A 27,054-nucleotide genomic window follows, 5' to 3' on the forward strand; every position below is an offset into this window, starting at 1 on the left:
GATTTATAGTATCAAACCACCCAATTTACATAAGTGAGGTCATAGGGTCAAACCTTGAAGTGGTTAAAAGTGTGGTAAAAGTCCTTTAAGCCACAGCCTGAAAGAACACTTTACTGGTTGGAATGGTGGATTGCAGCTTTTTTATAGTAAGAAACTGGTGCTAGAAAATTCAGACGATGGTCAGAAGTCTGATAACTAGGAACCCAATATATAGAGGGGGTATGGGAAAGTCAACATCAGCAATTCATTTTCCACACATTTGACATGCCAGACACTGTCTAGTATAAGGGGACAACGGAAAAAAGGTCAGAATCAAAGTATCTGAAAAACAGAATCTCGGACTTTCAGTCAAGATGGCGGCGTACGTAAACGTGGTATCCATCCTCCCACAACCACATCAAAGTTACAACTAAACTACAGAACAATCATCATTCAAAACTGCCTGAAATCCAGCTGAATGGAAGGCCTACAACTACGGAAATAAAGAAGCTGCATTGAGACTGGTAGGAGGGCGGAGGCACGATGGGCTGGTCCCACACCCATGTGCGTGGCAGATAAAAATCAGGAGGATTTCTCAGCTGGGAAGGTTCTCTCTGAGGACTGAGGGGTCCCCATCACACACCAGGCACCCCGCTCAAGGTTCCAGTGCCAGGAAGAGAATCCCCATAACCTCTGGCTGGAAAAAACAGCAGGAAATGGGGCTCAGGGAAGCTGAGGTGGCTGGAGCCTCAGGCAGCTCCTCTTAAAGGCCCCACACATGGACTTATTGGACTCATTCCTTCTAAGCTTGGAGGGGAGGTAGCTCAAGGGGTGCCAGAGACATACAGGGAAGAACTGAGCTGTTTGGCATTAGAGCGAGGGCTGGAGAGGGGGCTTTCTCTGTGACAAACGTGCTGTCAGAGACCTTTGTTCCTTTGGTGAGCCCTTCCCTGGGGCGGCAGACAGCTGCCATATCTGGGACTCCAGCAACCTGGCTCACACTGGTTGCCCCACCCTGGTGAGTCCCTGAGGCCCCACCCCACCCAACTTTCAGGCCCACCTAAGCTGTTGCCAGTTGCTTTACCATAGAATTGGCCGGTCTTGGATCCTGCTTCAGGTTTTCCTAAATTCTCTCAAACAAGCAGCATCTGGTTTCAGCTCGCCTCATATCTCTCATTAAGTAATACATAGAAACAAACACAGGGAGGCAGCCATAATGAGGAGACAAAGAAACAAGTCCCAAGTGAAAGAACAGAAAAAATCCCCAGGAAAAGAACTAAGTGAAATGAAGATCAGCAACCTAACAGATGCTGATTTCAAAATACTGCTTATAAGGATGCTCAGTGAACTTAGTGAGAACCTCAGCCAACTCAGTGAGGGCCTCAAGAGCATAAAAAAGGACCAGTCAGAAATGAAGGATGCACAGTCAGAAATGAAGGAGGCACTAAATGAAATAAAGAATAATTTACACAGATTCAATAGTAAAGTAGGTAAAGCCAAAAAGCAAACCATTGATTTGGAATATAAGGAAGCCAAAAACACCCAATCAGAACAGCAAAAAGAAAAAAGAATCCAAAAAAATGAGGATAGTATAATGAGTCTCTGGGACAACTTCAAGTATACTAAAATTCGCATCTTGGGGGTGCCAGAAGGAGAAGAGAGAGAACAAGAAATTGAAAACCCATTTGAAACAATAATGGCAGAAAACCTTCCTAACTTGGTGAAGGAAACAGACATACAAATCTAGGAAGCACAGAGAGTCCCAAACAAGATGAACTCCAAGAGGCCCACACCAAGACACATCATCATCAAAATGCAAATGTTCAAGACAAAGAGGGAATCTTAAAAGCAGCAAGAGAAAAGCAGTTAGTTACCATCAAGGGAGCTCCCATAAGAATGTCAGCTGATTTTATGAACGAAACTTTGCAGGCCAGAAGGGAGTGGCAAGAAGTATTCAGAGTGATGAAAAGCAAGAACCTACAGCCAAGATTACTCTATCCTGAGAAGCTATCATTTAGAATCGATGGCCATATAAAGACTTTCCCAGACAAGAAAAAGTTAAAGGAGTTCATCACCACCAAACTGTTACTATATAAAATGTTGAAGGGTCATTGGGAGGAAAAAGATAAAATATATGAACAAACAAAATGGCAATAAATACATATTTATCAACAATGGAATCTACAAACAAAATGAACAGGAAGAACAGAAACATTCTCATAGATACAGAGAACATTTTGTTGGTTGCCAGATGGGAGGGGGGTTGGGGAAATGGGTGAAAAAGGTGAAGGGATTAAGAAGAACAAGTTGGTTGCTAGACTGACAAACTTCAAAGAGAAGGGGGTTGGGGGGTGGAAAGAAATAAACCAAAGAACTTATATGCATAACCAATGGACAGAGACAACAGTGTGTGAAAAGGCAGGAGGGTGGTGGAGGTAGGGAGGAGGGGGTCAATGGAAGAAAATGAGGAACGTCTGTAATACATTCAACAATAAAGATAAAGAAAAATTAAAAAACAAAAACAAAAACAGAATCTCTTAAGAAATGCTCCTGACCATGAGGCAAACCTGTCAAACCTCTCTAATAAGATATTCTTCAAATGATTGGCAGCACATTCTGATGATCAGAATGGAAATGTCATAATATTAGCAGTTAAAATGGCACCAGGTGTGAGACCTCAGTTAAGTGCAGTCGGTACCTGACTGGCTAAGTTCTGGCTAAGAGAATTCAAACCCAAGACTCAAATGATAAAAAAGAGTCTACTTGGAGAGACAAGAGCAAGAGAATGAGCTGTCTAGGAACCAGCTCAGGAAACAAGTCACACAAGCAAAAGAAGGACCCTGGGAGCTCAGGGGTGAGTCAGGGAGTCCGGAGAGAAACCGTGGGAGATGAAAGAAAAGGGTGGGAACAGGCAAAGGTGTGTTCCATGTTGAGAGCCTGAGGGGTTTTATCTGAGGTCTCAGGGGAGAATCCCAATAGAATATTCATCAGCTTGGCAGGTGCATCTCTTCAGGGTCATGGTCTCAGCTGATTGGTTAGCACCCAGGCAGAGGGTCATTAGTCAATGCAGAGAATCCTTATGTCATCCATGGCATCACTCTGCTTAGACTTGCTGCTTTTCTGGGCCTGGAGCTGAACCTCAGTTTAGGCCTAGATGTCACTTCCGAGGGTTAATGCTTAACGAGTGGTCCTGCTAGGACTTGTGGTTTTTCCTGTTGCCAGGCACCGGGGCTCTCAACCTTGGTGACTTTCTGCACTTGGCCCATCTTTCCTGCTCTGCTCATGCCCTCCCACTACCTACTATCTCTCCCTGACCCACCCAAGGACTCTTGGCTCTGAAATCCTTAAGTGAATAGGGGTACAAGATCCCTCCTGTTGCTGCTACCTGCTGAACAGGGCCCACTTTTTCCTTCTGAGCCAAGTGATCCTTGCTCTCTGCCAGAGGGCCCTTGAGGTCTGGACATAGAAGGAGGTGGCAATGGTGTCTAGGTCTGCAGGCGGCAGTCATCCTGAAGTGTGAGTAGGGCTCTTACCCTGGTGGAAACAAGTCACCAGAATAACAAGAATTATGACACATGGTCCAGTGAAAGTACCATCCTGGCAAGTATCCATTACTGAGATTGTTTCAAGAATGTCTTTGGCTTCACTTTGTAATTGCAAAGCTCAGGAGATGTTTCAGTAATACAACCAACTGGATTAAAGTCTAATGTATCCCATACAAACACAGCTTCTCTCCCTACAGTCACCCTTATTTTCATCAAAAGAGCCAAATGAAGACCAACTTAGTTGCTACATTATTCTAGTTTCAGTTCGGCCTGATTATTTGCATAAACACAGGAAGAAGGGCAGTGAATCCCAGAGGCTCCTCTGAATCTGCTGGAACCGCATAAGGAATCTCCAGACTGAGGTTGAATTAGCCACTCAGGGCATAGAAGCCGAGCCACAGTTGCCATCAGGTTTTGCCTGTGATACCTACAGACTTGGGTGAATTCCTCAAGTTCTCAAGGTTCCTCAAAATAGTTTGAGGTTCTTTCTCGGCCGTCTCCCAGGAAAGCAGCCTTAGTTCCTCACCTAGAAGGAGGCCATGAACCATGTAAATGTGCAAGCTCCAAGGCTGCTTCTCCAAGGGGCTTTGATCCGCTTCCAAAATCAATCCCAATTCCTTAAAGCTTTCTGCTGACATCCAGAGTCTAGGTATGTTTCTCCCCAATGTGATATTCCAGTCACAGTCTGGTTAATGAGCCCAGTTTCCATTGTGTCCTGTTATGAAGAGAACAGAGGCAGAGCTACTACCGTTTCCCAAAGCGATTCGGCCAATTCACACTCTCAGAAGTGTTAGGTGAGAGTTGTTTACTCCACATCCTCAGACGTTTCTTAAAGTTTTCTCCATATAGATGTTTTTACACAATTGGTGTATCCCTAGACATTTTAGTTTTGTTATTATTTTTAAATCATAAGTTATACTTACTGGGCTATTGTTTATATGTTAGTTAACTTATATGATTTTTATTTAATGTTGACATTTCTACACAAAGCCTGTTAGGTTATTTTCTTGATTTCCCAGGTAATGATACTTTTACATCTATCTTTATGTTTGATGTACATGCAATTTCTTTGTCTTTAATGATTTGGGTTATACAATAATGCATCACTTAACAATAGGTGCATTTTGAGAAGTGCATACCTAGGTGATTTTGTCATGGTGCAAACATCATAGAGTGTGTGCACTTATACAAAGCTGGACGGTACAGCCTACTGCACACCTAAGTTGTATGGTGTAGCCTAAGGCTCTGGATTACAAGCCTCTGTGGCATGTTACTGACTGAGTACCAAAGGCAACTGTAACACCATGGTAAGGACTTGTGTATCTAAACATAGAAAAGAGACAGTAAAAATACAGTACACAGCACGTTTATACACAGTGCACAGCACGTTTATACACAGTGCAGTGATTTTGTGTACACCCCTCACAGAAACACGAGAGCAATGCATGCACTGCCCCATTACCACAAGTGTCGTGGCTCTAGGCCACCAGACCTGTGCACCCAGTGTCATCTTGTGGGACCGCCATTGTATATGCCATCTCTCAAGGATCGGAAAGTCGCTGGGCAACACATAACCAATTCCTTCGGGAAAGAGCATGTAAAATAGTGTTACGTGTCAAAATGGTAAACCTCCAATGTGTTTATCAAAATCCTTTTATAAAAATCTTTTTATGATAGAAACACTCCCTGAGGAACGTTTTGGCTCCATCCCTTCACAGCTTCTCCAGAGTGAAGGACTGGACAAGGCATTCAAGTGACCGAAGGGGGACAGTCAAGGCCAGAGCACAGAAAAGAAAGCAGGACACGGTAATAAAATGAGTTGGAAAGGCCGGGAAGTGACCCCATTTAGCCTGTGTCACCTCAAACAAGCAAGCGTGGGGGAGCTAAAAACAAACCAATAATCAAACCAACCCTGTGATGCTCACAGCCCAGTGAGATTTGATTCCAGGACCGAGCTTCCCGCCTCGCGCCTGACACCACCACAGGGTCTGAGATAAACCCTGTGTAAGAAGGAGCCCTTCCAAGGGCACAGACTGCCAGGCCCAAAGCAGTCACGGGTGTAACGTATGGCACAGGGAGGGTGCTCAACAATACCGCCCACACTTCGGACGGTGCAGGTGCACACCGCAATTACCCGGGGATCACTTCATAAGGTACATTAAGCTGTACCCCTGACACTTGGATCATATTGACTGTCAACTGCATCTGAAAAATGATAAACAAATAACATTTTGAAAGCTCTAAAAAAGGAGGTCCTGAGGGAAACCCACAGACGACAGGTGAGACAGAACTCTACAGGCCCATTCACTTCCGTTCCTAGGGGCTGGTACCCCACACCCAGCTTGCAGCACAACAGGGCATGCTGACCAGCAAGAAAAAGACACACAGCAAACATCAGAACCACTCAGATGGGACACAGGTTTGGGAAATCCAGGTGCAGAATATGTGGGTGTGCGCGCACATATGTGAAGAGATGTTATTATAAGGAATATTCATTGTCATAAAGAATTGGCTCACATGATTGACTATAAGGAATTGGCTTGTGTGGTTATTGAGTTAGTGGTCCCAGGATCTAGTCAGCAACCTGGAGCCCCAGGGGAGCTGGTGCACAATTTCTTTGTGAAGACAGGCGGATCAGGACTCAGGAAGAGCCAGTGTCTGAGTTCAAGTGCAAGGCCTTGTCCTGAGAGGAAGTATTTAAAGGGAGGATGACTTAGGGGAAGAAAAGATCCAGTGAATTTCCGTCATGATGAGAAGGGTAGAATAGCTCAGGCAGTGGCCGTTCTAGAGCAGAGATGTTCCACCTGCGTGCAGCAGGAACTTAAGACATGCCTACCTGACCACTCCCTCAGGGCCGGACCTTTCCCTGAGACTATCAAATAAAACTGACAACTGCCAACACAGCAACAGCCGTCCCCTGTAGATGAATCAAAAGTATACCTGTTTTTGTCACACTGGCAACAAGTACATTGCTTGTAATTCCTTTCTGTGCAACGTGGTGAAACAGGTTGAAAACAGCTGCCACAGCAGAACATTTTCTGAAGGGTCTGCTGCCTTTTTATTTTTTGGTCCTCACCCTCCCCTGATTTTTAGAGTAGAAGAGAGGGAAGGAGGGAGAGAGAGAAAAAAAACAAACAAACGGCTATGTGAGAGAGACACATAGATGGGTTGCCTCTCAGCTATGCCCCGAGGGGCCGGGAATGAACCCACAACCCAGGTAAGTGCCCTTTACAAAAATCAAACCCATGACCTGTTGGTGCACAAGTGGACACCCTAACCACTGCGCCACATCGAGCAGGGCACTGTGCCTTTTCTTCAGTTTCTGAGTGCCAGTTGTGCCAGGTCAGGAGGAAAACAATAGCAGCCCCGTGATCTCGCTTTTCCTGTTCCTGTGGCCCAGGCTGCAGACAGAGTGTGAACACTGGGCCCTGCCTCTGGGGCCTGGCCTGGTGAACCCACCCACTTCCTGCTTCTCCACCTCACAGCAGGCCTGCTCCTCCCGGAGGCTCCCTGAGCCCCGCTTCCACCACACCTGCTGAACCATGCAAGCAGTGTTCTCCTACTGTTCCTATGCCCGAGATGCTCTCTTCTCCTGGGTCCAGACAGGGCCCCCGGGACCCTGCGATAAGTCGGCTCCAGAAGGAGAAACCGAGAACTCGCAGGAGCACAGGGTATGTTCCAGAGTGTCTGTGTGTTGTTTGGGCCTGTATGTGTGAGAGGTGTTTGTGCCTGAGGGAGCACTGTGTGTGTGTGTGTGTGTGTGTGTGTGTGTGTTGTGTTTGGGGCTATATCTGAGTGGTGTTTGTGTCTGAGGGAGTGCTATGTGTGTGTGTGTTTGTGTGTTGTGTTTGGGGCTATATGTTTGAGAGGTGTTTATGTCTGAGGGAGCACTGTGTGTGTGTGTGTGTGTCTGTGTGTTGTGTTTGGGGCTATATGTGTGAGAGGTGTTTATGTCTGAGGGACATAAACTGTGTGTGTGTGTGTGTGTGAGTGTGTGTTGTTTTGGGGGCTGTATGTGTGAGAGGTGTGTCATGTCTGTGGAAGTGCTGTGTGTCTGTGTTTGTGTGTGTGTGAGTCTGTATGTTGTGTTGAGAATATATGTGTGGGAGGTGTGTCATATATGTGACAGTGCTGTGTGTGTGCATCTGTGTATTGTGTTTGGGGCTGTATGTGTGAGAGGTGTGTCTGTGTGTGTGTGCATGTGGTATATACAAAGAGCTGTGACTAAACATCAGGAGAACCTTGTACCCTTGGTGCCCTGCCCCCAACTTCTCACTTAATCCTGGGGCAGAGGCTCCCTGAGTTTCACTTTCCTGCGGAGAAACACAGGGGATAATCTGCTCTGTGTTGTGTCGGAGACAAACTACAGAGGGTGGTAAAGAGGTGGGCACTGCTCAGGGCAGGATCCATGGAGGCCGGAAGTCAGGTGTCCCCACACCCCAGAGCCTTCCCCTGGAGCCGGTCCCTGCCTGCTGCCTCCCACGGCCCTGCATGTCCTGGCCCACAGTCCGGGGCCTTCTGCTCTCCTTCCAAGACCACAGAGGAGGTGGAGCAGACCAGCAAGGATGGGCTCCTGCACAGGGAACCCTTAGTCCCTAGGCAGTGTGGGTGGCAGCAGGGTGCACGGCCCTCTCCCCACAAGGATGATGGCAGGTGGGGTGACATGACCTGTTTGCAGATTAGGACTTGCTCTAGAAAATGCATTAAAATGCATTGGAATGTCCCAGGGACCACAGGGACATCTAGTTGTGGCAAAGCGTTCACACTTAAGGGACTCTGAGGCACAGGCAATGTGACCACGCTGCCTGATGGCCCCGGAAATGGGCATGCGGTGTCCTGGCTCTTAGCAGCACTGTCCCCGTGCCATGAAGTTCCTGTGCCAGGCTATTGGCCTCCTCACCATGGCACCTGGCCCCCACCTCTCAGCCCTCTGACATCCTCACTGCCAGGTCTTTCTCAGGGACCATCCTGGCACCAGGACCCCAATCCCACCCCACCGGCCCCTCCCCACAGCTTACTGCTCGCGCCCTCCTGCACATCTGGACGGGTCTTCCCAGGACCCTGGACACTGTGCCACACCTGCCTCTTTGCCTCTGCCCCTTTCTCCTCCTCACAGAACAGCTCCTGGGCCCTGCTCAGGCTGCAGGCCCACGGCACCTTCTCCATGCCATCGCTAAGACTCACCATGGAGACCACAGAGCAGACAGAGACAGGGAGACAAGAGGCCGGGAGAGACACAGGTCCCTAAAGGAGGTAGAGAGGGTCTAAGACCTTCCTCCTCTCTCCTCACTCAGGCCCCCGCCCCAAAGCAATGTACAACCCTCCTGGCCAGAGACAGGCACAGCCAGGGGCCTCTGCAGCTCCACTGGAGTCACTCAGACGTACTGTTTTTTAGGTGGAGAAAGAAGAATTCAAGCTGATTGACCACAACTGTCCCACAGGAGCGCTGTCCCAGAATCCTGAACAAGACGTGTCAGGAGGTAAAAGGACTGCTCAGGCTGGGGGACCTGAGAGAGCGGGGCAGGGGGGCACCCTGTGCTGTGCAGGGTGTTCCTGGAGAGGCTCACACAGAGCTTCCAACAGCACAGGGTCCTTGGGGCGGGGGCGCTGCTTACCCACCAAAACAGAGTCGCAGTCCCCCCCCCCCCCCGACAGGCACAATGGGAAAGGGGAGGAGAGACAGAGCACCATCATGCCCTCGGGAAGGTGGGTGTGAAGAGACCACTCACCTGGGCAGAGGCTTTACTAACAACAGACTTCATGTGGGCACTTGGCTGGCTCAGTTGTGGGCGCTGAGGGGTGGGAGGGGTGCAAAGCACCCTGTAACCAGTGGCAGCCTCAGAACTGGGCTGGACCTTCTCAAGGGGTTCTCCCCCAAAAGCTACTGCATCAAGGTCAGGGCTCAACTTTATCATCCAGCCAGGACACAGAGTTTGGGAGAGCAGGCAACCCTCCCTTTTCCTGGCAAGAAGAAATCACTTGATATTCACTACATACTAGAACATGAATGTTTTTTTTTCTTTTCCTTAAAAAAAGTATCTTGAGCCCTGGCCGGTTTGGCTCAGCGGTGAGAGCGTCGGCCTGCGGTCCTGAGAGACCCGGGTTCGGTTCCCGCTAAGGGCGCGTACCTCGGTTGCAGTTTGTCCCCGGCCCTGGTCGGTTGTGCGGGTGGCAGCCACTCAATGTGTCCCTTTCACATCGATGTTTCTCTCTCTCTCTGTTCCTCTCTCTCCCTCCCACTCTACGTGAGCAAAAAATGGAAAAATGTCCTCCGGTGAGGATAAAAAAAAAAAGTATCTTGATTGTTGAATGTATTACAGATATTTCTCCTTTTTCCCCTATTGAGCCCCTCCTCCCCACTCCTACCTTCCTCCTGCCTTTCCCCACACTGTTGTCTGTGTCCATTGGTTATACATATATGCATATAAGTTCTTTGGTTTATTTCTTCTCACCTCCCTTTCCTTTGAGGTTTGTCAGTCTAACAACCAATTTGTACTTCTTAATCCCTTCACATTTTCACCCATTTCGCCAACCTGCATCCCATCTGGTACACAACAAATTGTTCTCTATATCTATGACAATGTTACAGTTCTGTTTCTTCATTTTGTTTGTAGATTTAACTGTCAACAGGTTTCTATTTATTAGCATTTTATTTGTTCATATTTTTTATCTTGTTTTTCTTCAAGAAAACCTTTCAACATTTCATATAATAATGGTTTGGTGGTGATGAACTCCTTTAACTTTTTCTTGTCTGGGAAACTCTTGATATGTCCATCCATTTTAAATGATAACTTTGCAGGGTACAGTAATCTTCATGGTAGGTTTTTGCTTTTCATCACCCTGAATATTGCTTGCCAATCCCTTCTGGCCTGCAAAGTTTTGTTTATAAAATCAGCTGACATTCTTATAGGAGCTCTCTTGAAGGTAACTAACTGCTTTTCTCTTGCTGCCTTTAAGATTCTCTCTTTGTCTTGAACTTCTTGCATTTTGATGATTATGTGTCTTGGTGTGAGCCTTTTGGGGTTCACCTTGTTTGGGACTCTGTGCTTTCTGGACTTGAATGTCTGTTTTCTTCACCAAGTTAGGGAAGTTTTCTGTCATTGTTTAAAATAGTTTTTCAATTTCCTGCTCTCTCTGTTCTCCTTCAGGCACCCTTATGATGCGAATGTTGGCACCCATGAAGTTGTCCCAGAGACTCCTTACACTATCCTCATTTTTTTGGATTCTCTTTCATTTCTGCTGTTCTGATTGAGTGTTTTTTGCTTCCTTATGTTTCAGATCAATGGTTTGCTTCTTGGCTTTACCTACTCTACTATTGAATCTCTGTAAATTATTTTTTTATTTCAGTTAGTGCCTCCTTCATTTCTGACTGGTCCTTTTTATGCTCTTAAGGCCCTCACTAATGTCCTTGCAGTTCTCACCAAGCTCATTGAGCATCCTTATGAGCAGTGTTTTGAATTCTGCAGCTGTTCAATTGCTTATCATCATTTCGTTTAGTTCTTTTTCTGGAGTTTTGTTCCATTCTTTCATTTGGGACCTGTTTCTTTGTCTCCTCATTATGGCTGCCTACCTGTGTTTGTTTTCATTTATTAGGTAGAATTGCTAAATCTCCTGAGCTTCCTAGGGTCGCCTATTGTAGTAGGTGTCATGTCGGGTCCAGTGGCCCAGCCTCCCCAGTCTCTCAGCTGTGCCCGCAAGATGTACTCCTTATGTGGATTTTACAACCTTCTGTTATAATTGAGTCTTGATTGCAGTCTTGGTGAGGCTGCTTCATTAATTTCATAGTTGTAGGATTTTCATTCAGCTTGGTTTCAGGTGTTTTTGAATGATGGTTCTGTAATTGAGTTGTAATTTTGATGTGGTTGTGGGAGGACATGATATTGTGGTTACCTACGCACCCATCTTGACCGAAAGTCTCCTTGTTTTGTTTCTTTACTGTGTGAACTTCAGAGGCCTGAGGCACTGGGAGAAAGCCATACCAGTACACTGGATGGGAAAACTACCAATACAAGAGCAGACACGTGGTTTTCCCTTTCTCACGACAATCAAAGTTAAATGTTCCTTTAAAATGCTCTTCAGTTCCATGGCCAGTTTCGTTCAGCAGTTAGAGCGTTGGCCTGTGGTCCAGAGAGATCCAGATTCGATTCCCACTAAGGGCACATACCTCAGTTGAAGTTTGTCCCCAGCCCTGTTTGGGTCATGCGGGAGACAGCCACTCGATGTGTCCCTTTCATGTCAAAGTTTCTCTCTCCCTCTCCCTCTCTCTCTTCCTCTTTCTGCCTCCCTCTCAATCTGACCAAACAATGGAAAAACATCCTTGAATAAGGATAAAAAGTAAATAAAAATGAAAATAATATAAAATGTTCTTCAGGGCTTGAGTGATTTATTTGGTGTGCACTAGCTGATTTCCAGCTGGGTGACCACTGGTGACCCTGGGAAGAAGTTTTGAAACCTAAACATAATGTGGTATTCCAGCCCTGGCCAGTTTCGCTCAGTAATTAGAGCGTCAGCCCATGGACCAGAGAGACCTGGGTTTAGTTCCCACTAAGGGTACTTACCTTTGTTGCAGTTTGTCCCCGGCCTCAGGTGGGGCTGTGTGGGTGGCAACCAGTCAATGTCTCTCTCGCATCGATGTTTCTCTCTCTCTCTTCCTCCCTCTCTCCCTCTCACTCTATCTGAAGATAAATGCAAAAATGTCCTCTACTGAGGATAAAAAGAAAGAGTGTGGTATTCTACCATATTGCGCATCAACACCACTCCTGAGTACGTGCTCCTCCAGAATTCAGAGCAGGGGCTCCAAGAGGTACATGTGCACTTGTGTGCAGAGCACCATCAGTCACAATAGCAAACGGGGAAAACAACTCGAGCCCAGAGATAGGAATAAGCAACATGTAGTCCATCCGTGCAATGGGATATTATTCAGCTTTGAAGAAGAAGGAAAATCTGACACACGCTACAGTGTGGGGGACACTTGAAAACACTGGGCCAGGTGAAAAAAACAGATAACAAAGTAAAATTTGCAGGAACCCAGTTATGTGATGTCCCCAGAACAGTAAAATTCACCGAGGGAGCCCTGGCTGGTTTGGCTCAGCGGTTAGAGCGTCGGCCTGCGGTCCAGAGAGTCCCAGGTTCGGTTCCCGCTAAGGGCATGTACCTCGGTTGCAGTTTGTCCCCGGCCCAGGTTGGGTCGTGTGGGAGGCGACCACTCGATGTGTCCCTTTCACGTCGATGTTTCTCTCTCTCTCTCTCCCTCCCACTCTATCTGAACAAAATATCAAAAAAAAAAAAAATGTCCTCGGGTGAGGATAAAAAAATTCACCGAGGGAGAAGGGAGAGTGGTGGTGAGCAGGGGTCGGGAGAGGGAGGATTGGGGAGTTATTGTTTTATGGGGACAGAGTTTCCATGTGGGGTGATGAGACAATTATTGGGGTGCTTAAGAATGATGATAGCACAGCAGCGTAAGGCACCCAGAGCCACTGAATTGTAACCTGACACTGGTCAAGCTGTTACCTTTATGTTACATGTATTTTACCACAATATAAAAGTTTTTTAAAAAGAGAGGAATGTGGGCCCAGGGCAGGTCTCAGGTGCAGATGTTCATCTTTGTCCCTTGTTCAAGGACAATCTGCCCTGAGGTCATGGAGCGTATTCTGGGGTGAGGCCTCTGATTAGGCCAAATGGGAATCATGGGTCTAACTGCAATTGCTCTGCTTTATCTTGACACTTCTAGATCTGAGAGAGAAGAAGCAGACCCCACAGAGGCTGAGGCTCATGCTGGTGGGGAAAACCGGAAGTGGGAAAAGCGCAATAGGAAACAGCATCCTTGGCCGGGATGCATTTGAGTCTAAGCTCAGCAGTCGACCCCTGACCCAGACCTTCCAGAGGGGGAGCCGAGAGTGGGCCGAGAAGGAAATCGAGGTGATCGACACCCCTGATTTCTTGTCCCCTTCATTGTCCCAGGAAGTGGCAACTCGGGGCTCCTGTGAAGCCATCTCCTTCTCCTCTCCAGGGCCACACGCGGTGCTCCTGGTGACACAGCTGGGCCGGTACACAAAAGAGGACCAGGAGGTGGTCAGGCGCCTCCAGGAGGTCTTTGGAGTGGGCATCCTGGCCTACACCATCCTGGTGTTCACCCGGAAGGAAGACCTGGATGGTGGCTCCCTGGACGAGTATGTGAAAGAGACGGACAACCGGGAGCTGGCCAAGCTGGACGTGTTGTGTGAGCGGCGCCACTGTGGCTTCAACAACAGGGCACAGGGGGCGGAGCAGGAGGCCCAGCTGGAGGAGCTCATGATGAAAATTGAGGCCGTGCTGTGGGAAAACGAAGGCCGGCGTTACAGCAACAGGGCTTACCAGTGTGCCCAGCAAAGCCCGCTGAGCACAGAAGTGCAGGGGAGGCCGATATTCCAGGGGCGAGCCTCTGAGGAAGGGCCCAGTGGGGAGGACGGGCTGGAGGACCTGCGCAGGGTCCAGAAGGAATCTGAGGAGGCTCACAAGCGTCTCCTGAAGGGGGCGCTCATCTGAGCGAATGCTCGCTCCAGAGAGGAGCATTGCTTCCTGAGAGCCTCCCTCAGCCCTGTGTCCAGCTTCCAGCCTGTCACTTGTCCTCTCCATTTCATGATCGCTGACCATGCCAGGCTCCAGGTCGGTGTCTGGAGTGCTGAGGGTGTGAGTTCGAGAGTTTCCAGCTCCCATCAGGTCCTCAAAACCTATCATTCCGTAGAAATTCTAAAGGAGTTGTTTTTAATTACATCAGACTTGGTGTTTTCTCTCCTTCATTACTAAAGTCAGGAAAGATGTCCCCATGACCTTTCAGGAGGAGCGACAGGCACTGTCCACTGTGGTCACTCCCTTGAGCTCAGAGAGCTGGGAAGGCAGGTGTGGGCAGGGCTGGAAGCTCCAGGGCCTGTGGAAAGGAAGGAAGACGTCGTGTGGGCGGGGGCATGTATGGGGGAGGGTTGTCTTGGCCCAGGCTGTGAAAATAGTGAACTTTACAATTTGTCATTTTCCATAATGATCTCAACACTGGAGGAAAGCGTGAACAACGGGCATTGTGCAGTTTGAAGAGCCCAGTGAGGACAGGCCCTTTCCTCCCTGGGATCAGGTCAGTTGAGGAAGGTCACACAGGAGGTTCCCAGCTCCCAATTCTCCTGCAATAACACGGATGAACTGTGCAGATAATAGAGAACAACAACTGTGAAGCCACTGTTTGAAGGCCCTGGGAAGTGACCAAAGACAGACACCTGGGGACTCGATCCTTAGTCAATTCCTGTGGTCACGATAAGGGACCACACTGCTGCCACGTTTGTGTGGTTTTCCCCTGAGAGCACTTCCTGCCCTGGGGACACAGGAATAGCCTCAGCAGGAATTCCCAGCATCCAGAGAGAGGGTGCGTGGAGTCCTGGGGAGGCAGGAGCAGGTAGAAATGGATGGGGAACGCCCCCAAAAAACAGAACCTTAGAGGGGTTGGGGCTATAGAAAGTGTGCATGTAAACGCAGCTCCAATCTTTGGCTGAGCCAGGATTTGAACATTCCAATGTCCAGGAGAAAACTGTCTGGAGGGCAGGAAGAGGAAGTCAGCAAAGCATAGCAGCATGGACAGAACTGGAGACCCCAGTCCACCACCTATTTCACTGAAATCCCAGAGGCTCCCTGTAGGAGTGAAAAGAACCCGAGGTAAGGGATTTGCCTGGAGCAAGAACAGAATTGGAGCAACCCTGGCTAATGACACCTAAATCCAGCCTTCCCAATGTCAATGGGACGTGCCTGTAGATAAAGTTCCAGCTTAAGTGACTAAACAACTCAGTGTCCTTCAGAAGATAATGACATCCAGAGTCTCTACCAGCTTATCACCCACAAGACCCTTTAAACTATTGAAAATTCTTCTTTCTACCATATGGCTAGAAAGCTATAAAATTTCCCTCTATGCATATTTATGTCCATCTTACAAAGTTTTGTATATTCCACTTTCACTATCATTAAGGCTGAAACATTTTATGTAATCTTTGTGATGTCTGTTTTCACTCATGGATTATTTAGAAGTATGGCCTTAATTTCCAAATATTTGAGTGTCTTCTAGGAATTGCAGAATCCAATATGGTAGCCCCCAGCCACTAAAGGCTATGAAGCACTTGAAATGTAGCTGGTGTTTTCTAGAAACAGATCCTTGTATTTTATCTACCTGTAACTAACTTTAACGTAAATGTTACAACTGGAGGGGTATCAAATACTTCACCAGGAAACACAGCTTTGTCCTTTCAATAGAAATACATGTGAGCTGAGTGCTGCACCGTGTGTTACTGCCCCATGGCCAGGAGCCATTCCCAGTTCAAACAGGGGCACATCACTGATCTAGTCAATAGCAATAGACTGGCTCTGTTTGAATAGTCCTGTTACTGTTATTTGAATACTTTCTGGAAACAGCATGAATTACAGTGACACTTATCTACACTGGCATTGGTGATTCAATTGAAAGTCTGATTATTCTGCCCTGGCCATATTGGCTAAACAATTAGAACGTTGGCCCATGGACCAGAGAGTCCCAGGTTCGGTTCCTGCTAAGGCATGTACCTCGGTTGCAGTTTGTCTCTGGTCCCGGTTGGGTTTGTGTGGGTGGCAACCACTCAATGTGTCTCTCTCATATTGATGTTTCTCCCTATCTCTCTTCCTCCCTTTCTCCCTCCTACTCTATCTGAAGATAAATGAGAAAATGTCCTTGCGTGAGGATTCAAAAAAAAACACAAAAAGCCAAGGGCTTGATCCATTTACTACCATTATTTTTTACTTTTGAAACACAGGACAGACTGTCCTCATTTTCTTTTGGCCATGGGTGATCAGATCTGACCTGTGCTTTGGTTCTTTGGTTTATTGTCTATGTAGACCAAGAGGTTCTCTACAAGTGGGTTGAGCTGAGTCTTACTCATTTGGTTTCTCCTGTTTTGTTGTCACTGGCATCATGTGTGCCACTGGCTCCCTTCCATATGGAGAGAAGAATAAACATTGTAAATTTGGCTTCTGGTCCCTGCTGTAGTCTCCACTCACCTTGTAACCCACCGCACCATAATTTTAACATCATTTCCCTAAATGACAACCTGGACACTAACATGTGACTGCAGGTAAGCAGCTTGTTGGCTCTAGATTTCTAGGAACTAACATCATAAGAAGCAGACTCTGATCTTAAGACATTGTGGCTCCAGGATCACCACGGAGCATACCTGCTGTGAGTGTCTTATCTCAGGGGACTCTCCCTGCTCCTTAACGGTCACTGGGGGAGTTGATGAGCTCCAAAACTGGGTACATTGAACAGGTGTGCACACAGGGAATTTTGTTCTTCACCGTTTGGACTCTGTCCCGCTTGTATCTTGCAAAGGTCATTTGTGGTATCGGTTGGTATGAGATAAGATTCTACAATCGGGATTGGTTTGAAACTACTTGTTGGTTTGAACTTTATCTTGGTTTTGGACTTTGTTTCTGTTTGAAAATGGGTGATTCTGTCTTGGTTCCACCAGAGAGTTCATTAGGTCACATTTTACCTGATTGATTGACTTATAGATGTAAAGTAATGACTGATAAGAATTGTCTGATCAAAAGTCTGATAAATGAGATAAGAACTGTCAAGGGCTAGTTTTCATGTCGTAGTGTTATGTATTATGCATTATGTATTATTTTCATAATAAGGATTTGACTCAAGAAAGATCAAAATTGATGGTTCAAAGAGGTGTAAACCAATTACAACCTTAATAATCTAAGCCTGATAATGACAGTATGAATAGATGAATGTATAAAATGATGTCTTTCATGAATATTAATACAAAAGCACTAAATCAAACATTAGCAAATATACTCCAAAACCACATGAAGACTGTGATATATCATGATTAAGTGACACTCGAAACAAAAATAATATACTGGTTCAATATTAGGGAATCCACTAATATCATTGACTTATTAATAGGTTTTTAAAGACATAAAATACCCTGGCTGCTTTAGCTCAGTGGTTAGAGCATTGGTCCATGGAGCAATGAGTTCTGGGTTTGATTCCAGTCAAGGGCAAATACCTCGGTTGAAATTTGTCTCTAGCCTTGGTTGGGGGTGTGCATGAGACAGCCACTTTCATATTGATTTTTTTAAATCTCTCTTTTCCTGTCTCTCCCTCCCACTTTATCTGAACAAAAATGGAAAAATGTTTTTGGGTGAGAGAGATATATCTATTGGATGCCATGTGCCCATGCTCCAACAGAGAATTGAACCTGCAATCCAGGTAAATGCTCTTGACCAGGAATCTTATTTGTGACCCTCTGTGACTCTAACACTGACCTACACTGGCCAGGGTCACTAAGATGATTTTCTAATACCTTTGACAAAATTCAGTTGCTATTCATGATTTAAAAAAACTCAAAGAAAATATTTACTGTGCGATTCTTAATGATTACTCACTCAGAAATACACACCACATACTCCTGTTGGCCAGTATGAATGCATAACCAGGAACAAAGTAAGCATGCCCATTTACTACTATTCAACATTATATAGAGGTTTTAGCCAATGCATTTAGACAAGAGAAATCAATTAGGGGGATAAAAATAAATAAAGGAGAAGTAATACAGAAACTATAGTACATTCATGAGGTGGAATACTATACATCAGTAATAGAGAACAGTTATCAATACAAGCAACTTATATGACTCTCAGAATCATTGTGCTAGATGAAGAAGCCAGTCTCAAAAGTGACTTTATTTTACTTTCTCTAGATTCCCAGTGTCTGGCATAAAATCTTCCATGAACTTCAAACAATTACTGACTGTTAATGAATAAACAAATAGGTATACATTCCCAACACTCTTCAGAGAAGGAAAAATGTTATTCTTCTATTGTATTAACCACCATGCATGATACATATATTTTATCCTCACCCAAGGAAATTTTTTGTTATTGTGTTCAGATAGAGTGGGAGGGGGAGAGAGAGAGAAACATTGACACGAAAGGGACACATCGAGTGGTTGCCACCCACACAACCCAACCAGGGCCAGGAACAAACTGCAACTGAGGTACGTGCCATTAGTGGAAACCAAACCCGGGTCTCTCCAGACCACAGGCCGATACTCTAACCACTAAGTCAAACTGGCCAGGGCCAATGCATGGTATTTATTAAGGACCTTCTGTCTGCCTTCTGCCGTTTGAGACAAATGGGCAGTTGAGCTCTCAGCGTATTTTACTTGGGCTTCTCATCTCCTGACTGCTTCTCAAGAGCAAAACCTTGTACTTGGCCTCATGTATAACCTTTACCTGAATGGAAACGTAAGAATGATGGAACACATTTACAAGAAAATAACCACGGAGAAATTAATGATTTTTTCATATTAAACTTTTATTTACTTTTCCCAGCAAGGTATGTGGGGCTCTTTTGTTAAACGTGTGCTTCTAGAAGCTTGTGATAGAAAAAGATGTCTAATTCCAACCTCAGAATTGGTCTGAATCTCCAATGATGAAAACAATAGACACAGTACGCACCATATTCTGCAGAGTGAAACTGGTGTAATGTGTCAGTGAGATTGCTGGAAACGCATGCTGAATTTTCAAAAAGAACTTTATTCACTGGCAGGCTGTGGGGGTCATAGTCTCCCTAAACCAACAGCTCCCAGCCTTCTTTGTTGCTTACTTTTAAAGGCACAAACTACAGAAAAAAACCTACATTCTTGGTGCGGCTTTTGGCACCATTAAGGTTTGGAACTGATACAAAACAGGCGAAAGGAGCTGTTTATAGAGGTCAGGGCGACCATTAATCTCTTTCTCTCCATGGTTCTTCTGACATTCCCAAGACCGACATTAACACCCTTATCTTCATAGCCTTCTTTGGGTTTCTCAAAGCCCCCATTTTACAATAAATAAATAAATAAATAAATAAATAAATAAAAAATAAATAAATAAATAAAAATAAAAATGCCTGGGTATGCAAGTGCAGTAACTGAGGGTCAGAATTGAGTTACTTCATCCCCACTGGTTTTATTTATAATTCAAATTATTGACTTTTTTTTCTTTTTCTATGACAGGGCTATCTTGGCCCTTAATTACAAGGAGTTTTATAGAATTTACTATCCTCTGTATAGTTTTTGTTTTTCTGAAACCTCCTTAAGACCACTCCCAATATTCTATTTCTGAGTTCCCAATTCTATTGGGGCCTAGATCTATAAAAATTTCCCTGAACAATCATAAGCATAAAAATTAAGGTTCCGATAAATGCAAAACATTCATCTTTAAGAGGTCATGAGACACCTGGACCGTCTATTTTGTTTTATCTCTCATCATCTGGGAATGGTGCAGCCAGGTTGCCTTGACCTTGACAGCCTTTGGTGTAGTTCGGATGACATTGTATGATCCCTTCCAGACCAGAGTTAGTTTCTGGGTGGTGAAATTTTTTATCCATATTGAGTCCCTGGGCTGCAAGGATTATACAGGGTCTGCGGTGGGCACAGGCAGGGCTTCATGGGTGTGCTTATGGACGGTCTTCTGGATGGACTGCAGGGCCTGTAAGAACTGTAAGAGGGCAAGGAGAGCAGAGTGGTCCAGTTTTCACTGGTTTCTAAAGTAAATTTGGTTAAAGTTTCCTTTAAGGTTCTGTTCATGTGCTCTACCTACCAATAATATGGTCAGTAAGCACAATGAAGCTTCTAATTTATATTTAACTCTTTAGAGATATCCTGTGATATCTTTGCTATAAAGGCAGGGCCATTGTCTTCTCCAAGGGTCAGAAGTAGCCTAAACCTGTTACTCTCTTTACTACATCCCACACTGTTATTCTACTACCAGGGTCAAGCTCTCCCTCTCTCATTTAGTATCCGATTTTCTTCCCTTCTTGAGTATTCCTCCAATGCCCTGTCTTCCTGTAATATGTATGTCCCTTTCTTTTATTCCTTTTTATCTTTTAATTTTCTCTATTCTTTCTCTTTTTGCTTCTTCCCTCTCCACAATCCTTCTTCAACTTGCTGACAGACCCTCTGTGACTTTTTCAGTCCCCTCCCTGCCATGATCCTGAGGGCTTGCTCAATTTATCTTCTGTCTGCACATCCCCCAGTTTTTCTTCTCTTTCTCCCTACTCATACCCACACATTCTTGCTTTTCCCTTAACCTTCTCCCTTTCCCTGTGATCTTATTGGACATTATCTGTCTCTCAGGAGTTCAGTCAGCTTGGTGTAACCTAAGTGGGTAGTCTGGTGTAGCTGGTTGACCAGAGTTTGACCTAGAGGCTCTGAGACCCACAACCTCCCATCAGGCAGTGTCTACCATCCATTGATTTACTTTATGGCTTGTATCTGCTTGGCTATGCCATCTTCTGACCTAGTGTATCTGGAGAGGTCCCACTGGTTTTAGGGCGATAAGTTCAGCTCTTTGGGCTGAAGTTCCCCTCTTTAAGGACTGTGACAAAATGGCATGGTCCAGAGTCCCTATTACCTGATTTCTTCCTGGAAATAGCTGCTTCTGTCTGTGAACAATACCTCATTTGATGATGGAAGTGGGAGGTCTGGGCGGGTCGTCTGCACTGTCAGTTACCTCCAGGCAGTCCTGTAGAGATTTCTCTGGGTCATCGTCTGGAGGCAAGCTGACAGGATTGATGGCCAATGTCTTGTGGTAATTAATGTGGGGCTGGCCTGGAGTGGCACTTGCCAGTAATTGAACAATCATTGGAGGAGATCACGTCTGAGTACGGGCTATGGGCACACTGGCATGACCCTAAATGAGTGAGTTACAATTTTACCCAAGGTCTATAGTCCTGTTTGAAGTCCAGGGGTAGGTTAGGGCCCCATTGGCTCTGTCAGGACTGAGTATGCTGCACCAGTATTTATTAGGTAACTGACTAGTTTGTCCCCTATTGTCATTCATGAATGGCTTTTTATTTTGTTCTTCTACACCTGAATTGCCCTTGTCGTTTCTATCCCTCTTCGGGGCCTAGACCTAGTCCTGATCCTTCCTCATGATTCCCTTCATAGGATTATTTTTGTCCATGTGCCCTGTTTCCCTTAAGGGTGATATTATTTTTGCTATTCTTTTGTCTTGTTTTCCCCATGGGTGTACCTATTATTATATACCTTTAGAGCTATTTCAACCAATTGGGCCTTCAGGCCTAACAGGAGAACAAGGTGAAAAGCATCCAAAGAAGCCCTCCCTTGGCAGTATTTGGGATCCTCAGCAGACAGAGGGATGGGAAAATTTCCTCTGACTCCATGTTTTCAAAAGGATGCAAAAAAGGAAATCATCATGCTAGTGTGCGTGTAATGTGGGGCAGAGCATTTTTCAACTCTCTCCAAGAGCATTTCACACTGTTGCCCGGGATTATTATTTTCAATTCCACAAAGTTCAGAGAAACCTGTTGGAAATTTGACGTCACTAAACCTGGGACCACAGACGAGGCACCCGGGTTGGCACTAGAGGAACATTCCTATTCTGCAGACAGACCGCTCTTCCCAAGGAACCCTGAGGCCCTGGCTGCCTCGGGATGCGTGCCTGTGCATCCGCCCACAGCTCACTGCCCCACTGCCTCTCCAAAGTGGGTTGGAAGACTGCAGGTCTGGACAACAGCGGTGAAGCCACTCCCCTTCCTTGGTATAGTGGCCACTCCTTGTGCATAAAGGCCTGGGCAAGCAGGGAATATTAGCCTCCTCTGAGAGTGGCAGAAGGATGGGGCTCCAGCCCTGCATTCCTTGAGGTGACACCGTAGAGATCCCAGATTGTAGTGTTGGACTGCACTCTGGTTGGAACACTTGAGCAGGGGTGACATACATAGCCCTTATTGTTTGATGGGGCCAAGGCAGGCCCTGTTTGCCTGTTTCCTGCTGGGGTTCAAGCAGTTGTCCATTGATATTAATTCAAGAATGGCAATATTTGGCCCAAAGATGTATCCTGTGGCAGCAAGGACATAGTCCTGGCTTCTTGGCAGACTTCCCTGACTGGTTCTTGGTGGTGCTGGTGTGCTGCCTACACTCCCTAGCAAAATGACCTGGCTTTCCACAGTAACATCCTTTACTGCTTCTTTCTGCCGTACCAGAAAAGAGAACTTCTTTCAACACCTCCGCTATTTTGGCCCCCTGTATATGGGAAGCCTCAATATCTAAACAAATATAAATGATTTCAGATATATTAGATTTTTTACTGTAAAGGCACAGTGCCTCCCCGCAGGGCTTATTAGCATTTTCATAAGCAAGCTGTTTAACTATTGATTCAGCCCCTGAGTGACTTCTTATTCTGTTGACTTCCTATAGCAACCCAGCTACAAAACCTTGATATGGCCCTTCAGATCCTTGACTGATGGATGTAAGATTTAGCAAATTCTCCCCTTTAGTTGGGAGCCCTTTGTAGGTCTTTTACTGTATCTCTGCCTTGCAGTCGCTTTCCTACCGCTTCCTAGGTTTTTCTTGAGGCCCAGAGTGAGGTCCACTACCAGTATTTCTGTCCTGGTTCAGAGGACATGGCTCTTTAACTATGGGGTGGATGCCTTATTACATCAAGCCATTGATTAATATAGAGAAATTGGTCTGGAGGTCCTGGATCTCCTGGGACCTGATTCCAAACTGCCTGCAGTACGTCAGGGTTAAAGGACCCTGTGTCAGGCCAGCTCACACTGAATGTGGGTCAATTTAATTCACAGAAGGTCCTTAACTTTCCTTCAGATATTTTTGTGCCCTAATCAGAGCCTTCCTCAAATCCTTTTCTAATAATGTTTCAATATGCACCCCAATGAGGTCTTCTGGGCACTAGGGCTACAATTCCTGATTAGACTAACCATAACAAAGTTGAGGGAGACACAGTAGGGAGGCAGGTGAGGACAAAATCAAGGGAAGACACGCACGACAGAAATTTACTGTTCATCTACCTGGCATCTTCCCTCAAGAATATTTAGACGCCTCTTGGCATCGGGCAGGTTGGTATAAAACCCTGGTACAGATCAGGTTTTCAGGTGGAAACTGGAATGTCCCCAAAAATCTGATACTGCCCTTAGCCTTATAAGGTCATTTCAGAACCACAGGTAAGGACGTACACAGGCTCCGTAACTAGTGTTGTGGGGCACGGTCACTCACACACAGTTACATTCACACACAATCATACTCCACAAGTTCCTGGGAGGTCATCAGACTCCCCTTCTGCCTCAGAGGCAGGCCAGTGAAAATTCCTGATCCTGTGGGAACAGAATTTGAACCTCACCTAATGTTTTAGGGGGATTCCCAGGAGAGGAGAGGCTGTGCCACATTTGGTACTCTCACTCTCACCCAGATAGACCATATGCTTGTTGTAGTTGTTTAAATATGAGGACCTTGAGACCTAAGTACATTCTTCAGGACCCTCATCAGAAACCTAAGTAGGATCTTCAGGGCCCTGGAATGTCTCAGGTTGTAACTCCCATGAACACCTTTAGGTGTCTGGCAGCCAGACTTGGAGAGGCTGCTCATCCTAGGTGTCTAACCCCTGCTGTCCCAGCGCACCAGGGACCTTGGTGAGGCCTTCAAATTTTGTAACGTGTCAGCAAAATAACCAAAGACACACAGCTGAATTGTAAAAGAGCACCTTATTCACCGGTGGGCTGTGGGGGTCTTAGTCTCCTCAAATCAACAGCCCTGAGCCTTCTTTGTTGCCTGCTTTCAAAGGCACAACTACAGAAAAACAAAAAAACAACTATATTCTTGATGCCGCTTTTGGCAATGTTAAGGAGGGAACTGATACAGAACGAGCAAGAGGAGCTATTTACAGAGGACAGGGCAATCATTAATCTCTTTCTCTCCATGGTTTCTCTGAGTTTCCCAAAGCCATCATTAATCCATTTCTTTATCTTTATAGTTTTCTCAAGACTTTCACATTTACGAAAAACTGCAAGGGTGTGTACGTGCAGTAAACTGAGGGTCAAAATAGAGTTACTTCCAAACCAAACTTGTGTCCCTGTGAGTGACTGTTTCTAAAAGAATCATGAGCTTCATTCTGTGGTGCTTCTCTTATCCTTATTGCTTTACTATCTTTTTTTAAATGTACAGACCATTCTGATTTGTGTTTGGGGGAAGTAAATGAGATGTATATGTTCTATTGGGGGAAATATTGTTTGGTGCATGGAGAAGCCAATTTCAGGATGGCATATCAAGGACAGTGGCATCTGACCATAAGAATGTGCTGGTATAACATGGTAATATGCTTTGGGAAATCCTAGAAATTATTGGAGTAGGAGTACCCAGTAGAAAGAGGTAAGACTTCAACTATTGTTATCCATATACTGAGTAAATTTTCCCCAGGAAACCTACATGGGTCTCAGAAATCTTGGTTTTACACAATCTCTATCAGCACATAATGAAGGAATCCAAGGAGAATGTGAACTCTGATGGGGGGAGTGGTTAAGAACATGGATTAAACATTCAGGGGAAATGAGAGACATCTTAGAGGGTAGAAAAAGATAATCTTGACTTTCACCAAAAAGTGAAATTCATTTCTGTGTTCTTAGAAGAAATACTAATAGTATTTTCTAAGGTAAAAGAAATTCAATTTTGCACAAATATGAGAGAATAAGAAAGTTTTGTTATGGTAACAGCACACAAACACTGAAAGTGGGTGGAGGCAGCAGTGTGCGGATGGCCTGCACAGCAGTAAGGATACCTGTGGGGTAAAGGAAATGTGGTGAAATGTTTTTGTAAGTGTGGATTTACTTTTTTGATAAAGAGGAAGGAAGGAATAAAGATCAAAAGAATAATATAGAACTACTTACTCAGAGAAATGATTATATTGAGGTTGGTCATTGAATTTCTACAGAAACATCTGAGTATATGACCCTTTGTTCTCTTATCTGTGGAATCTCTGTCTTTTCCTCTCTCTGGCATTTCACTTGGCTAAATTCTCAGAAATCAGTTTGCCAGACAACTCTCTGTTCTTCATTGAGCAGATGATAAGGAACAATCTCAGTCCTTCCGTAAAAACGCAATTCAACACGTTCTCCTCCATGGGTATCTCTAACTATAGAATAAATAAAGTAAATAGTGATTTCTCTAAACACATGGGCCAAATGATCATTTTTGTCCAAAAGGCAAAAATAAAGAAAAGCCACAGGCTGAGATTATCTGCCAATATAGAGAGTATCTGGAGGAGAAAGGGTTACTGGGGATGAATAGAGAAAGCTTGGGGTCCTCCTCTGTTGGTCTCCTACCTTCCTTTCATCTGTGTCTGAGAAAGAGTTCAGAAGACAGGACACATCCACATTTTCTGCCTTAAAGCTTTACATATTGGGAAAGTGTCTGTTCCCTGTTAAATCATCCAAATGTCTACCAAAGACATTTACTACACTCCTTAGTCCTGAGAGATGAAAACAGAGTGCTTTGACTTTGGGGAATGAGTTATATAGAGAAGGAGCACCCAGAAATATGCCAAAAATATAGACAGATGTTCATTCCCTTACATCCTTTAATCCAAGTTTCAAAATGAAAAAATCAATATTAAATACTGTCAAGATTACGTCAAGTATGTCTTTCTGACCCTCAGCTTCAACTCTGGCATTCTGCTGCCTTTCAGCACAGCTTCTCTCCCTTTCTGCCAGGGTGCGCTCCATGTCTGCCTTTCTCATTATCCGCTCCTGTTCATCCTGCAGCTTTCTGATGTTCTCCTTGTACTCCTCTCTTAACTGCCTTTTCTCCCTCTCCAGTTAATCTCTGCTTTGTTTTTGTATCACATGGATCAGTTTCTGAATCTCCACCTCAGCCCTTTGGAACATCTGATTAGTGTAGAACCCTCCCCCATTTTCCATCACCACGCGCTGCACCATGTCCAGCAGGTGGGCCCTCTGAGCCTCCTGCTCAGCCCTCGTCGCCTTATTGTTGAGCACACAGTGGCAATCCCTGAACTCAGCCACCAGATCTTGGAGGACTTTAAGAGCTTCCTTTAAATAATCATAAAACTCCATTCCATCCAAGTTATCTTTCCAAGTGAAGACGAGAATCATGTACCTTCTGGCTTTGGATCCAAACATCGTCTGCATCTTTTTTACCACTTTATGCTCTTCCCACATGTACTGGCCCAGACGGACGACCAGGAGCACATCGTGAGGCCCTGGGGAAGTCAGGACGATGCAATGAGCAATCTCCCTTTCAGTGTTGGCAGCTGGTACCTTGGTGTCAAAGATGCCAGGCGTGTCCATGATGACAATTTTCCTCCTGCACCATGTGATGCTCCCTTTCTCACAGACCTTAGTGATAGATTTTGCTGAAATGCTAGAAATAAATTCTTTCTTTCTAAGGATGCTTTTCCCTGTGTCAATTTTCCCTGCTCCAGTCTTACCCACTAAGACAGGCCTCAGTTGTGAATCTTGGGAGTTTTGAGCCAGTCTCTTAAATGTGTTGGTTATGGTGAGGCCACAAGGAGCAGGGAAATTAGGGACCTGAAAAAAGAATTAATTTCTCTCATGTTCCTCCTTTTCTGTCCTCCCTCAGGTTGAAGAGAGGGGTAGAGATGCTACCAGGCCACAACTGGCCCTTCTGATGTGCTCACATTGTGGGAAGTAGAGAAGAAGGAACCG

The 27,054-nt window shown here is 45.5% G+C and overlaps 2 protein-coding genes across 2 annotated transcripts; one reads left to right on the plus strand and one right to left on the minus strand.

The window, feature by feature from the left end:
- The first annotated feature begins 6,876 nt into the window (after positions 1 to 6,876).
- Positions 6,877 to 16,102, plus strand: GIMAP6 (GTPase, IMAP family member 6). The gene is made up of 3 exons (XM_036246560.1): positions 6,877 to 7,195; positions 8,920 to 9,004; positions 13,255 to 16,102. The coding sequence occupies exons 1-3, from the start codon at positions 7,067 to 7,069 to the stop codon at positions 14,046 to 14,048; spliced, it is 1,008 nt and encodes a 335-aa protein (XP_036102453.1). The 5' UTR covers positions 6,877 to 7,066; the 3' UTR covers positions 14,049 to 16,102.
- A 9,902-nt stretch (positions 16,103 to 26,004) lies between these two features.
- On the minus strand, positions 26,005 to 26,686 carry LOC118619811 (GTPase IMAP family member 4-like). Its single transcript, XM_036246569.1, has one exon. The coding sequence runs from the start codon at positions 26,674 to 26,676 to the stop codon at positions 26,185 to 26,187; it is 492 nt and encodes a 163-aa protein (XP_036102462.1). The 5' UTR covers positions 26,677 to 26,686; the 3' UTR covers positions 26,005 to 26,184.
- Positions 26,687 to 27,054: the final 368 nt, after the last annotated feature.

Source organism: Molossus molossus, unplaced genomic scaffold, assembly GCF_014108415.1.
Source record: "Molossus molossus isolate mMolMol1 unplaced genomic scaffold, mMolMol1.p scaffold_m16_p_7, whole genome shotgun sequence".
Lineage (NCBI taxonomy): Eukaryota > Metazoa > Chordata > Mammalia > Chiroptera > Molossidae > Molossus > Molossus molossus.

Coding starts and splice junctions, on each gene's coding strand:
- GIMAP6 (XM_036246560.1), top strand. CDS start 7,067: ATGCAAGCAGTGTTCTCCTACTGTTCCTATGCCCGAGATGCTCTCTTC. Junction 7,196..8,919: donor AGAACTCGCAGGAGCACAGG/GTATGTTCCAGA, acceptor ACTGTTTTTTAG/GTGGAGAAAGAAGAATTCAA. Junction 9,005..13,254: donor TGAACAAGACGTGTCAGGAG/GTAAAAGGACTG, acceptor TGACACTTCTAG/ATCTGAGAGAGAAGAAGCAG.
- LOC118619811 (XM_036246569.1), bottom strand. CDS start 26,676: ATGGACACGCCTGGCATCTTTGACACCAAGGTACCAGCTGCCAACACT.